Raw genomic sequence first — 15,000 nt, 5'->3', positions numbered from 1 at the left:
AAAGTATGTGCAGACACCCTCACATACATACACGCACACAAACTCAGACGAACACACGGCGGACACACACACACACACACACACACACACACACACACACATACTTGGTTTTGCAGTATGCCACCACACAGACGATGCCCACTACCAGCAGAGCCACGCAGATGCCTGTGATGGTCAGCACCCGCCGCTGATACAGCTCCTCCGCCTCTGTGAACAAACCAACACACACACACACACACACACACACACACACGCACACACGCACACACACACACACACACACTCACACACACACGGACACACACGCAGACACACACGGACACACACAGACACACACAAACACACGTATGAGCGCTACTCCACTTAAAGCTAACACACACTAACTCAAGCCCTCCTCTCCCCGCCCCATATTATAACTGAGCTTCTTGAAAGTTACCAACCCCACAACCCCATCACTCCTGCTACCTGGACACACCTTAAGTAGTACTTAACCCTGACAAAAACCAACTCTAACCCTTAGTATCACTTAGTTTTAGATGAACAATTGGCCAGTCACGAAACAGGCTACTGTTTCAGGGCAATAGCCTACTATATGTGACATCAGCTGATTAACTATAACACTACTTTACATTCCTAATAGGCTCACAAAACAAGCTGTTAGTTGACTAGCGAGTGTGTCATTTATTTTCAACAACGTTGACATTTATTTGAATTTTTCTGAATAAAAGTCTGAACATTTGATCGGCTGCCGGCTGTTGTCACATATTGGCATCAAAAGCCACTGGGCATCAACTTTAGTGTACCTTAGTCTACCTTAGTGTACAACAACCTAGTTATACTATAGGGTTGATCTGTACCCTACATGCATAAATCAATGTATCACAATGTCCATGTGTGATGTGTGTCAGAGGAGTCCTAGAGATCTCAACAGCGGAATCAAAAAATATGAGAATCATAAGAAAAAAAGCTTTTTTTTTAAAGAGCATAAACATCACAATGGGTTCGGGGATATTCATAAAACTCACTCATTAGCCAAATTCACCTGAGACACCTCTAAACGAGTGCATATGTACAGGTATAACCCCATCCTCATAAGATAACATGGCTTTTAACATAACTTGTCATTTGGTTTTAACGAGGTTGACTAGACCGTCGTGGTAAAGCTTTGTGAATACCTCCCTTGCAGGTGTGTTCTGACGGCATTTTCCAGCCCAAATGAGCCAATGAGACGGCTCGTTGTGGCTGAACACTCTTTGTCAGCAGATAAGACACAATGACAGAGGGGAAAAACAAACAGAACATGGGAGGAGAGGAGGGAACAAAAGAACAGACAAAAAGGAGGATGGAGGACGAGGAGGAGGAGGAGGGGGGGAAACGTCCAGACAGTGGGGAAAAGGGGGCTGTGGGGGCTGGGGCAAGGGGCTGGGGGGAGGAGAGGGGGGGGGGAGGGGGGGGGTTAGAGTGGGTGGCGGGGGTGAGAGGGATGGGGGTGGGGTTAGTGTTAAAGAGTAGTGAGGGCCCTGTCAAGTCTTCCAGAGCCTTAGCCTGGCATTGTATGTGTGTCACGGGTGTCTGATAGGGAAAGGGCGAGAGTGTCTGGCTGTGTCTCACCGTTACAATGGAGCGACCAGCACTCAGCCACTATCTCTCCTACAGGAGCCTCTTTTAGAACCGCCAATCAAGGGTCTGCAAGACCTACGACAGCCGGTTGGTCGTCCCTATGGTAGCTCTTCCTAGGGGTGAGTGTAATTGGCTATACTATACAGTATGTATGTGAACAATATGGAATCATTTGAATATTGTTCTTCAACAGCTAGATTTATGTCCAGTTTGTGTCACTGTCACCTATCTAAAGAATACCATCCATATGAATGACTGATATCAGATACATCGTGTCTGAATTTGGCGTTCTTTCTCTCACCTGCATTTATTGTGCTTTTCTGACTCCCTTCTCTTTGTATAATAGCAGTGCTGAGTGCTGTATGTTCAAAGGTGTGGCTTTTAAGATATTTACGGTAAAGAGGAGAGGCTAGAATTCATGCAGAGGGAGTATTATGTCTTTGGACCAGGTTAGTGGGCAGGTGACAGATCAAGAGATTGAGTTATTGATATTAAGGAGATGGTATAATAATGTGTGACTGTGAGAGGATCTTGGCAACCTTAGAAAACGTAATACATCAAAATGAATAATAGTTTCATACCCATAAATTCAATTCCAAGATGCTCTGCCAACGTAGAAAGTTGACACAAGGAAGAGAAAGGGAAAAACAGGTTTCAGATAGTGATCGTTCACAATGGAACATTATACTGAACCATAATCACGTTAGTTAGATAGTACTAATATGGAATCTCTCTACAGATGACATCATCGTAACGGGCAGGTGTCACGTCCAGTAACAGACAGACAACGCAGACAGCTGCAGCTCTGGCAACCCCCAGAAAAAAAAAAAGAAAAAAAAAGAAGAAGAAGAAAAAAAAAGAGAGAGAGAGAAATTAACAAGAAAGAGAGAGAGAGGGAGGCGTGCAGGGAGGCATGCAGAGACAGAGACAGAGACAAACAGCCACTTCACTTACTGCCATATTTACTAGACCTCATTTCTGGGATAAACGATTTTTGGACAAAAGAAGAAAAAAAAGAAAAAAGAAAAAAAAAGAAAGAACGAAAAAAAAAGAAAAGAAAAGATCAAAAAGCAGTGTGTTACTTTTCAACATAAAGACACAGTATCGTTGATGGGGTTGGCACAGAAATGGGAGCGGCTTTGTGGGTCGACAGATAAACGGCCATTTCTGATTGCGTGGATTTTGGACCTAATTAAATCATTTTTGTCACACTATCAACTTCTATCGTTCTATCTAGAATCTAACATCTCCCGTCTGAAATTAACATCAAACATGATCACTGAGCTCCCTGTCCTGCAAGTCATTACTGCTCACCTCCACTTGTAACAGAGACTGGGGTGCCTTTCTGGGACACATTCTATGAAGCCTAATTCACACTACAGAGCCCAACCAAGCTGTGCTGAGCTGTGCTGAGCTGAGCTGTACTGAGCTGTACTGGGCTGTACTGGGCTGTACTGGGCTGTGCTGAGCTGTACTGGGCTGTACTGGGCTGTACTGGGCTGTACTGGGCTGTGCTGAGCTGAGCTGTACTGGGCTGTACTGAGCTGTACTGGGCTGTACTGGGCTGTACTGGGCTGTACTGAGCTGTGCTGAGCTGAGCTGTACTGGACTGTACTGGGCTGTACTGGGCTGTACTGGGCTGTACTGGGCTGTGCTGAGCTGAGCTGTACTGGGCTGTACTGGACTGTACTGGGCTGTACTGGGCTGAGCTGTACTGGGCTGTACTGGACTATACTGGGCTGTACTGGGCTGTACTGGACTGTACTGGGCTGTACTGGACAAAAAACTGTACAAAAAGTCCTTCCCTGCTATTTTCATACAGGTTACAAGCAGGCATAACCAACTGTATCTATGTTAATATTGTGCTTTAAGGTTCCCATTGGTTACAGTCTAACCGTATCCAATTAGAAATGTTTCATAATCATCAGGGGCCTGCTTCTGATTGAACCAGCTCAACAGGCCTTACTGATTGCGTTACATAAAGAAACAAAACAACATTCATAGAGACACAGTCATGGCGAACAGGACACAGATGCAGGCAAACCAAACTAAACAGACCGTGATTATAACACGATTATAACACATCGGACCTGGTGTCCAGAAGGAACATCATAAAAATGGATTATCAAAATAATAATAATAATATAATTAATATATGATATGAATATAATAATAATGATGTGGTGCCCGGCAGAGTTAGAGGCACTAGGCGCCTGGCGGGGATAGCTCACGTCCTGACCAGGCTTCACATACCAGATGCACCCTACACCCTACACTGATGTACCCTACACCCTACACCCTACACTGGTGTACCCTACACCCTACACCCTACACTGATGTACCCTACACCCTACACTGATGTACCCTACACCCTACACCCTACACTGATGTACCCTACACCCTACACCCTACACTGATGTTGGGACACATTTTCTACAGCATACTGTCTATCCTATACTCTATAGACTCTATAGGGGGGGTGGACATGCATACAGACGTCTACGTGTTCTGAACTCTCTTCTCTGTTTCTCTACAGAACATCTCTGTCCTGTCAACCAGGAGGAGGGAGCGTCTACTGGGTCAGTCCCTCTGTGGGACAGTCAGTCTGCTGGGGGACAGTCTGCCTGCTACAAGGACAGTCTTCCTGCTACAAGGACAGTCTTCCTGCTGAGGGACAGTCTTCCTGCTGAGGGGACAGTCTTCCTGCTGAGGGACAGTCTTCCTGCTACAGGGACAGTCTTCCTGCTACAGGGACAGTCTTCCTGCTGAAGGACAGTCTGCCTGCTGAGGGACAGTCTTCCTGCTGAGGGACAGTCTTCCTGCTACAAGGACAGTCTTCCTGCTACAAGGACAGTCTTCCTGCTACAAGGACAGTCTTCCTGCTACAGGGACAGTCTGCCTGCTACAAGGACAGTCTGCCTGCTACAGGGACAGTCTTCCTGCTACAGGGACAGTCTTCCTGCTACAAGGACAGTCTTCCTGCTACAAGGACAGTCTTCCTGCTACAGGGACAGTCTTCCTGCTACAAGGACAGTCTGCCTGCTGAGGGACAGTCTGCCTGCTACACGGACAGTCTTCCTGCTGAGGGACAGTCTTCCTGCTGAGGGACAGTCTTCCTGCTACAGGGACAGTCTTCCTGCTACAGGGACAGTCTTCCTGCTACAAGGACAGTCTTCCTGCTGAGGGACAGTCTGCCTGCTACAAGGACAGTCTTCCTGCTGAGGGACAGTCTTCGTGCTGAGGGACAGTCTTCCTGCTACAGGGACAGTCTTCCTGCTACAAGGACAGTCTTCCTGCTACAAGGACAGTCTTCCTGCTACAGTCACAGTCTTCCTGCTGAGGGACAGTCTGCCTGCTACAAGGACAGTCTTCCTGCTACAGGGACAGTCTTCCTGCTACAAGGACAGTCTTCCTGCTACAAGGACAGTCTTCCTGCTGAGGGACAGTCTTCCTGCTACAAGGACAGTCTGCCTGCTACAGGGACAGTCTTCCTGCTGAGGGACAGTCTGCCTGCTACAGGGACAGTCTTCCTGCTACAAGGACAGTCTTCCTGCTACAGGGACAGTCTTCCTGCTACAAGGACAGTCTTCCTGCTACAGGGACAGTCTTCCTGCTACAAGGACAGTCTTCCTGCTGAGGGACAGTCTTCCTGCTACAGGGACAGTCTTCCTGCTACAAGGACAGTCTTCCTGCTACAAGGACAGTCTTCCTGCTACAAGGACAGTCTTCCTGCTGAGGGACAGTCTTCCTGCTACAGGGACAGTCTTCCTGCTACAGGGACAGTCTTCCTGCTGAGGGACAGTCTTCCTGCTACAAGGACAGTCTTCCTGCTACAAGGACAGTCTTCCTGCTACAAGGACAGTCTTCCTGCTGAGGGACAGTCTTCCTGCTACAGGGACAGTCTTCCTGCTACAGGGACAGTCTTCCTGCTACAAGGACAGTCTTCCTGCTACAGGGACAGTCTTCCTGTTACAGGGACAGTCTTCCTGCTACAGGGACAGTCTTCCTGCTACAAGGACAGTCTTCCTGCTACAAGGACAGTCTTCCTGCTGAGGGACAGTCTTCCTGCTGAGGGACAGTCTTCCTGCTGAGGGACAGTCTTCCTGCTACAGGGACAGTCTGCCTGCTACAAGGACAGTCATGTGACATAGGAGGGTGACAGTAAAGGGATGGACACAGTAAGGGATGTACACAGAGGCATGCGTGCACACAGAAACACACACGCATGCGCGCGCACACACGCACACCCACATGCGCGCACACACACGCGCACACACACACACGCACACATGCACACACGCACGCACACACACACACACACACACACACACACACACACACACACAGGTTCCCCTCCGGCACGGCATGCAGTGTCCCAATGAGGAGACAGACGGAGGATGTGGACATACTGTAGAAGCCGGCCATGACGGAGTTTTGACAGCGGTCACCTGTATAGTCATTAGGACACCTGATGGGGGGAAGGGAGGGAGGGAGGGTGGGAGGGAGGGAGGGAGGGAGGGAGTGAATGAAGGAAGGAAAGAGAGAAAGGAGGGGTGAGGGAGGGAGGGAGTGAAGGAAGGAAGAAGAGAGGGAAAGAAGGGGTGAGGGAGGGAAGGTGGAATGGAAGAAGGGAGGGAGGAGGGTGGGTGGATGTGAGGTAGGTAGAGAGGAAAGGAGGGAGGGAGGATGGGAGGGAACAAGGGGGGAAGAGGGAAGGATAGAGGGGAAAGAACAGGGGAGGAGATATATATAAGGGGAGGGGGAGAGAAAAAAAGGGAGGGAGGGAGGGAGGGGGGAGGGGGAGGGAGAGACACAAGAGAGCAGAGAGAACATGGAATTAGAAACAGAGCACAACCTCTAGTATGTGACAGAGGCACAGAGAGATAGATGACACCGATGCTGTGACATCATCACTGTGACATCATCACTATGACCTTGTCGCAGTCAGCAGGTCATGTGACAGCTGGGGGATGACCTGCGGTAGGAAGAGGAGGAGCTACAAGCATCAAAAGAAACAACCCACTGAATCCACCCACAGACTAAAACTCTTTGCAGAGTTAATTTCGGCCAATGTACAGTTTGGGCATGAATCCCGGTAATAATACCCTCAAAGGCTTTAGTTGGCAAGTAGCCTACCCTTAGCTGTGAAATCTTGAAATAAACCTATGAGAGGGAAGGTGGATGATGTGGGTTACCCAATAGGGTCAACACACAGTTACTGCAAGACGTTCATATCCTTCATATCCACATTGTAACTACATACAGTGTAACAATTACACTACAACTACAGTGCCAATACCACTATAAATACTAAACAACAACACTTTTGAAAATGTGTTTTTTCGAGATCCAGGCCAACATAATGCACCGTAAAAACCTCTGAATGGACAGACGTTTCTAAAATAACTTTTAGCTTAATCTCTGAAGGTCAGCATATTCAGATATGTGCATGAAACTGCACAGATATCTTTTTTCCTCTCAAACCAAAGAGACAACTTCACTGTGCATTTTGAATCAATTAAAGTAAAAACCTCTCCCTTCGGAACAGCCTACTCAGCAATTTCCCATGGAGTTATAAATAGAGCAAAAGCAGAAGGGGAGAGAGAGAAAGAGAGACAGATAGATGGAGAGAGAGAAAGAGAGTGGATGGGAGGGACTAGAGGCAGCAGGCCCATGCCAAAAGAGCCCTTCTCTCTCTCCTTCTCTCTCTCCCCACCCTCTCTCCCTCTCCCTCTCTATTTCATTCTGCCCCCCCCCTCTCTTTCTCTCTCTTGGCCCTGAGATCTAGCTCAGGGAGGAAGAACAGCAACCCTCTTCTACACTTCTACACAAGTGCTCATCCCTCCATCCGTCTCGTCCTCTTCTTCGTTCTGTCTATCCAACATCTCCTAAGGGACACATTCGGGTCGAACGCTACTATTCTTTCTCCTAGCATGCCATACCATATGACAAGCCTGGTGACGGGTCACAGTTGTGACCAGTCAGACCCGAGCCACACGCTCCACAGAGACAATAGACAATAGGAAGACCACTCAGCATAACTCAGCCCCCCCCCCCCCCCCCCGGGACACAGGAGACAGTATATAGTATATCTCCTATAACCCCCAATTCACCAGCGACGACAGGACAGGACACACCATCCTGGACGGGCTGACACCGGCCTCCCTCAGTGTGACAGAGCGTTCAGTAACAGGAGGAGGTGTCAGGAGGAGGTGTCAGCCTCACACAGGCCCAGAGGCTCGTCCTGCTCCACTTTTATTCGCATGTCTGTCGCCGTCGAACAAGGCATGAATAGAGGTGTCTGGTGCCTGGACTAGGCTGGACTAGGCTGGACTAGCTGGACTAGCTGGACTAGGCTGGACTAGGCTGGACTAGGCTGGACTAGCTGGACTAGGCTGGACTAGGCAGGACTAGGCTGGACTAGGCTGGACTAGCTGGACTAGGCTGGACTAGGCTGGAATAGCTGGACTAGGCTGGACTAGCTGGACTAGGCTGGACTAGGCTGGACTAGCTGGACTAGGCTGGACTAGGCTCTCCCCATGACAGACGACTCCTCGATAAGCGCTTGCTCAGCAATCGGGAGGGATGTGCACGTTCAGCTATCGTTATTCCTGAGCCTCCTCCTCTGTGCTCCTCTGTGCTCCTCTGTGCTCCTCTGGGGCTCAGCTGGTAGAGCAAGGCACTAACAATGGGGGGTTCGATTTCCGCTGGGACCGTATATACTGAAATGTATGTAGCACAATGTAAGTCGCTTTGGATAAAAGCGTCAGCTAAATGGCATATATTATATTATCATTTTATTTTATTATTATTATTATTATTATTAATAATAATAATAATAATTATTATTATTAATAATAATAATTATTATGATTGCTCTGTGTCATTCTAAGCCCCACCCCTACCCTAACACGTGACTTTGGGTTGTATGCTGGGTGGAAAGATGTCTGCCCTCACAGTACCAGCAAGCTCAATAGCCTGCAACAATTCTACAAGTTCGGGTGATTTTGGAGATATTAGATAGTATACTTTCGATATTTTTGCAACGTCATCTCGTTATATATCTTGCGAAAACTGCGACTGGAAGTCTGCAGTACTGACTTGACCTGACTTCAGAATCTCGGGAGGCCCTTTGATGTTGTCGGCATGGTGAGCTGATGGTGAAAGGGGGCTGTGCCCTACGCTGGCTGGTGTTACCCGTGGATCTTTTTATCTTGTATCTTTTTTTAATCGAACGAAAGGAGCAGATTTGCAAATACAAAGTATGTGAGAACCAATCAACGTGCTCGCTCAGAAGCTGGCCCAAATATAGGCTAATATAGACCCTAACATAGACCGCTAACCACTAACATGGGAGTTAGGAAAGGTGGGTTCCTTGACCATTGTGTGCAGTGCCCGCTGTGGGTAGTCACGTGACATTGTTATAGTTATGTAAGTTGGTGTGAAAACACACTAATCTTTTATCCTGTCCGCGCGGGGGGGGGGGGGGGCCTAAACACTCGACAGCGGGTGCGTTCCACCTTCTCAAACACATCGTTGGGGAATTCAATGTCATCCATTGTCCAGCATGCAGCGGCTCTAGCGACAGTCACATCCTTTCTCTACTTTGTCCCAAACGATCCAAACAAGAGAACCACAACATCCCCTGAGAAGGAGCTGCAGATACGTCACACAAGAGAGCCAGGAGACAGAAGGAGAGGGGAGGAGAAAGAGAAGAAGAAAGAGATAAAGACATTCAGATAACAAGAAGCAGACAGACCAGATATAGATAGATGGAGCGTAAGTAGAGGGGACGACGAAAAGAGGGGTGAGAGGAAGACGTGCGTCAAGGACATAAGTTACACTGAATCAAGTTCAAAGGCCATCGACATCAGGCATTCTATTGTCACACCAAATACTCAACAACAACGGGGTCACATGACCACACCACAGTCTGAGGCATGGAAAGGAACAGGTAGAACACAGTGTAAACACACAGCGACGCTGAAGCTGCCACAGGGGGGAGAGGCCACTCACTTACTTGCAAGAGAGCTGGTTTATACCGTGTATGAAGTAACACTCGCCACTGTTCACACAGTACGCCTTCTCTGTCTCGTTGCAGCGCCGCAAGTGGCTTGAGTCCGGAGACAGAGTGGTGGTCACTAAGGAAGCGAGGGAGAGAGGAGAGGTCACTATGGAAGAGAGGGAGAGAGAGAGAGAGAGAGAGTGGTGGTCACTATGTAAAAGAGTGGAGTGACTATAAGACCATTGAGACATAGGGGTGGATTCAAAATGGGCCCCTGGCCCGGTAGCTCCTACCCTGTAGCCACTCCTGGGAAAGGGTTGAGTGAAAGCAATATAGCAATCGCTCCAACTTACAATCTGATAGGAAAGGTGGATACAAATGTTTTCATATTGCTTACATCCAATCTCTTTAGATTTGCATAGGGTAGGGTCTAGGAGGTAGTAGCTAGGGGGTAGTAGCTAGGGGTTGGGTCTAGGGGGTAGTAGCTAGGGGGTAGTAGCTAGGAGGTAGTAGCTAGGGGGTAGTAGCTAGGGGGTAGTAGCTAGGAGGTAGTAGCTAGGGGGTAGTAGCTAGGGGGTAGTAGCTAGGGGGTAGTAGCTAGGAGGTAGTAGCTAGGAGGTAGTAGCTAGGGGGTAGTAGCTAGGAGGTAGTAGCTAGGGGGTAGTAGCTAGGGGGTAATAGCTAGGAGGTAGTAGCTAGGAGGTAGTAGCTAGGAGGTAGTAGCTAGGGGGTAGTAGCTAGGAGGTAGTAGCTAGGAGGTAGTAGCTAGGGGGTAGTAGCTATGGGGGTAGTAGCTAAGGGGTAGTAGCTAGGGGGTAGTAGCTAGGAGGTAGTAGCTAGGGGGTAGTAGCTAGGGGGTAGGAGCTAGAAGCTAGGAGGTAGTAGCTAGAGGGGTAGTAGCTAGGGGGTAGTAGCCAGGAGGTAGTAGCTAGGCGGTAGTAGCTAGGAGGTAGTAGCTAGGGGGTAGTAGCTAGAGAGCACTCACGGCTCTGCACACTGATACTGCTCGTAGAGTTCTCCTGGCCCAAGGTGTTCTCAGCCACACACGTGTAGTTCCCAGAATCCTCCAGCCTGACTCGGCTGATCTGGACCTTGGAGTTTTTCCTTCGAGAGAGAAAGAGAGAGAGAGAAACAGGGAGAGAGAAAAAACAAGAGAAAGGAAGATGGAAGAGAGAGGTAAAGAGGGACAGATAGAGGAAGAGGAAAGGGATGGGAAAAGATATATATAGATAGAGAGCGGGAGAAAGAAAGAAAGAAAGGAAGGGGAGGAAGAGAAAGAGGTAATAATAATAATACCGTTTTTCTCAGTTGCTTAAACTCTAAACCCCCAAAAAACTTTGCAAAACTCATCCGCTTATTGTTGCCAAACCTTAAACACATTCTCAGTCCCTAAACACATTTCACACTGTGATACACTTGTGTTGCAAAATTGTGAACACTGGCAGAAGAATGTGAACACAACTCCAACACAGTTGTCATCTGTTACACACAACAACTCAAAATTTAACACACACGTTTCTAATGATGTGATCAGACCAATTGGGCAGGATAAAAGTCAGTTCAGAGTGCACAGGTGAATGAATGAATGAATGGTCTTTATTGTCATTGCTATAGTACAGGTACCAAACAACGAAATTTGGGAGGGGGGGCTCCCCTGGTGCTAGGAAAGAAAAAAACTAAAAAACAAGAAGGGAAAGGAGCTGGTTTACATAAATAAAGGCTATGTACACTATCCACTATACTATACTATACAAATAAAACACTGTGCTGTACTCTATGCTATGCTATACCTATTCTAACATTTCCTATTCTCTGCAACCTTATGTACCCTAGGGTTGTCATATTGCACATAGTGTTATTGCACATTCATTTAAAGTGTCGCAGTTTGCAGGCTTGAAATGTACACATTTGTGCCTCAGCACTACACCTGATTTCAATCCAGCAGCTGCCATCAATCCGTCCAGACTGTCCAGGGCCCAGAACCTAGGTCTTTGCTGTGTTCAGGGCCTGAATGGCCCTGGGGTAGAAGCTGAGCTTCAGTCTGTTTGTCCTTGCGAACATGGTCCTGAACCGCCTGTTCGAGGGCAGCCGAGCAAAGTGTTCGTACCCAGGGTGGGATGGGTCTCTGGAGATCTTGGAGGCCTTCCTGAGGCAGCGTGTGTTGTACAGCTCTTCCAGAGAGGGGAGGGGGGCGCCGGTGATCTTCTGGGCCGTTCTCACGACTCTCTGTAGCGCATTCCTCTCTGCGGCTGTGCAGCTGGAGAACCAGTTGCAGATGCAGTAGGTGAGGATGCTCTCCACTGCGCAGCGGTAGAAGGCCACCAGCATCTCCTGTCCGATGTGTTCTTTCCTGAGGACTCTCAGGAAGAAGAGCCGCTGTTGTGCCTTCTTGAATGAATGAATGAATGAATGAATGGTCTTTATTGTCATTGATATAGTACAGGTACCAAACAACGGAATTTGGGAGGGGGGGCTCCCCTGGTGCAAGGAAAGAAAAAAATACTAAAAAAAACAAGAAGGGAAAGGAGCTGGTTTACATAAATAAAGGCTATGTACACTATCCACTATACTATACTGTACAAATAAAACACTGTGCTGTACTCTATGCTATGCTATACCTATTCTAACATTTCCTATTCTCTGCAACCTTATGTACCCTAGGGTTGTCATATTGCACATAGTGTTATTGCACATTCATTTAAAGTGTCGCAGTTTGCAGGCTTGAAATGTACACATTTGTGCCTCAGCACTACACCTGATTTTCAATCCAGCAGCTGCCATCAATCCGTCCAGACTGTCCAGGGCCCAGAACCTAGGTCTTTGCTGTGTTCAGGGCCTGGATGGCCCTGGGGTAGAAGCTGAGCTTCAGTCTGTTTGTCCTTGCGAACATGGTCCTGTACTGCCTGTTCGAGGGCAGCCGAGCAAAGTGTTCGTACCCAGGGTGGGATGGGTCTCTGGAGATCTTGGAGGCCTTCCTGAGGCAGCGTGTGTTGTACAGCTCTTCCAGAGAGGGGAGGGGGGCGCCGGTGATCTTCTGGGCCGTTCTCACGACTCTCTGTAGCGCATTCCTCTCTGCGGCTGTGCAGCTGGAGAACCAGTTGCAGATGCAGTAGGTGAGGATGCTCTCCACTGCGCAGCGGTAGAAGGCCACCAGCATCTCCTGTCCGATGTGGTCTTTCCTGAGGACTCTCAGGAAGAAGAGCCGCTGTTGTGCCTTCTTGAATGAATGAATGAATGAATGAATGGTCTTTATTGTCATTGATATAGTACAGGTACCAAACAACGGAATTTGGGAGGGGGGGCTCCCCTGGTGCTAGGAAAGAAAAAAATACTAAAAAAAACAAGAAGGGAAAGGAGCTGGTTTACATAAATAAAGGCTATGTACTGTACACTATCCACTATACTATACTGTACAAATAAAACACTGTGCTGTACTCTATGCTATGCTATACCTATTCTAACATTTCCTATTCTCTGCAACCTTATGTACCCTAGGGTTGTCATATTGCACATAGTGTTATTGCACATTCATTTAAAGTGTCGCAGTTTGCAGGCTTGAAATGTACACATTTGTGCCTCAGCACTACACCTGATTTTCAATCCAGCAGCTGCCATCAATCCGTCCAGACTGTCCAGGGCCCAGAACCTAGGTCTTTGCTGTGTTCAGGGCCTGGATGGCCCTGGGGTAGAAGCTGAGCTTCAGTCTGTTTGTCCTTGCGAACATGGTCCTGTACCGCCTGTTCGAGGGCAGCCGAGCAAAGTGTTCGTACCCAGGGTGGGATGGGTCTCTGGAGATCTTGGAGGCCTTCCTGAGGCAGCGTGTGTTGTACAGCTCTTCCAGAGAGGGGAGGGGGGCGCCGGTCATTCTTGATGATGGCTGCTGTGTTGTTCTTCCAGGACAGGTCATCCTGTATGTGCACCCCCAGGAATCGGAGGGTTGAGACTCTCTCCACGCTCCCTCCGTCGATGAGCAGGGGCTGGACCTCAGATATTTTCCTCCTGAAGTCCACGATGATTTCCTGGGTCTTTGACTGGTTCAGCAGCAGGTTGTTAACCTTGCACAGCTTGCTCAGCTGCTCTACCTCATCCCTGTACGCCGCCTCGTCCCCCCCCGAGATGCAGCCCACCACGGTGGTGTCGTCTGCAAACTTTACGATGGAGTTGCTGGGGTGGACGGGGGTGAAGTCGTAGGTGTAGAGGTTGTAGAGGATGGGGCTTAGCACGCAGCCCTGGGGGGACCCAGTGCTGAGTCTGAGGGCTGTGGAGGTGTGGGAGCCCACCCGCACCCTCTGGGGGCGGTCGGACAGGAAGTCCTTGATCCATGCACATATAGAGTGTGATAGTCCCAGGTCTAGTAGTTTGGTCACTAGCCTGTCTGGAAGGATGGTGTTGAAGGCAGAGCTGAAGTCCACAAAGAGCAGTCTCGCGTAGCTGTTTCCCCTCTCCAGGTGGGATAGAGTGGAGTGGAGAGTCGTCGCGATGGCGTCCTCTGTGGACCTGTGGGCTCTGTAGGCGAACTGGTATGGATCCAGGTTGGGCGGGAGGCGTGTGACTATGTGGGCCCGGACTAGTTTCTCGAAGCACTTCATGATGATTGGTGTGAGTGCCACCGGGCGGTAGTCGTTTAGGCAGCTCACCGTGCTTTTCTTCGGGACTGGGATGATAGTTGAGGTTTTCAGGCAGGGTGGGATGGTGGCCTGGGACAGGGACTGGTTGAAGATGTTGGTGAAAACCCCGGCCAGCTGGTCGGCGCAGGTGCACATGTGCATCCATCTACAATGGACTGAAACATACAGAGAGGCAGAGGAGGAAGAGTTTGTGTGAGAGGTGGTGGACGGGGAGGAAGGGGACGAGGAAGAGCCCGAGGAAGACCAAGAACAATCATTACTGATGAAATCCACTCAACTATTGTACACCATGTTGTTGTTCATGGGACACCAATGAGGGAAGCAGGACAAAGAGTCCAACCCAATTTGAGCAGATTCTCTGTGGCCAGCATCATCAGGACATTCAGAGTTTGTAAGTGCATATTCCCCTTTGTAGAACTGAAAGACGACCAAATGGGGGTGGAAGGACTGCACTTTTCTCCCAACAACAAGAAGCACTCATTGTTGACATGGTCCTTCAAAATAATGCCATCCGACTCTGTGAAATCCAGCAGAGAGTGATTGAAGACAATGTCAACTTTGATGGTGTCCTCACATGCAACAGACAAGTCTACAGAGTACCCTTTGATCGCAACTCTGCAAGAGCCAAAGATCTAAGTATGTGCAAGTAAGTGTAACCTACACACACTTTCAGCACTAATGCTACCAGTACAATTCTATGCTCATAGGCCTACTGTTACTGTAGGCTAGTAGTTGCAGTTGCTACGT

General features: G+C 48.7%; 1 protein-coding gene across 1 annotated transcript in view; it reads right to left on the bottom strand.

The window, feature by feature from the left end:
- Positions 1 to 15,000, bottom strand: part of nrg2b (neuregulin 2b) — a gene marked incomplete at its 3' end in the record, with an annotated part of 32,931 nt that overhangs the window by 4,818 nt on the left and 13,113 nt on the right. Inside the window, exons 3-7 of the mRNA XM_080525495.1 lie at positions 10,611 to 10,729; positions 9,641 to 9,761; positions 6,030 to 6,088; positions 2,202 to 2,225; positions 105 to 207 (exon numbers count right to left, since the gene is read on the bottom strand). Of these exons, the coding sequence (XP_080381621.1) occupies positions 105 to 207; positions 2,202 to 2,225; positions 6,030 to 6,088; positions 9,641 to 9,761; positions 10,611 to 10,729 (426 nt within the window). The remainder of the gene's footprint in view (positions 1 to 104; positions 208 to 2,201; positions 2,226 to 6,029; positions 6,089 to 9,640; positions 9,762 to 10,610; positions 10,730 to 15,000) is intronic.

This window comes from Nansenia antarctica (assembly GCF_963989245.1).
Source record: "Nansenia antarctica genome assembly, chromosome: 3".
NCBI lineage: Eukaryota > Metazoa > Chordata > Actinopteri > Argentiniformes > Microstomatidae > Nansenia > Nansenia antarctica.
Note: the sequence above shows the minus strand (reverse complement) of the source record. Positions and strands in the feature narration are given on the sequence as shown.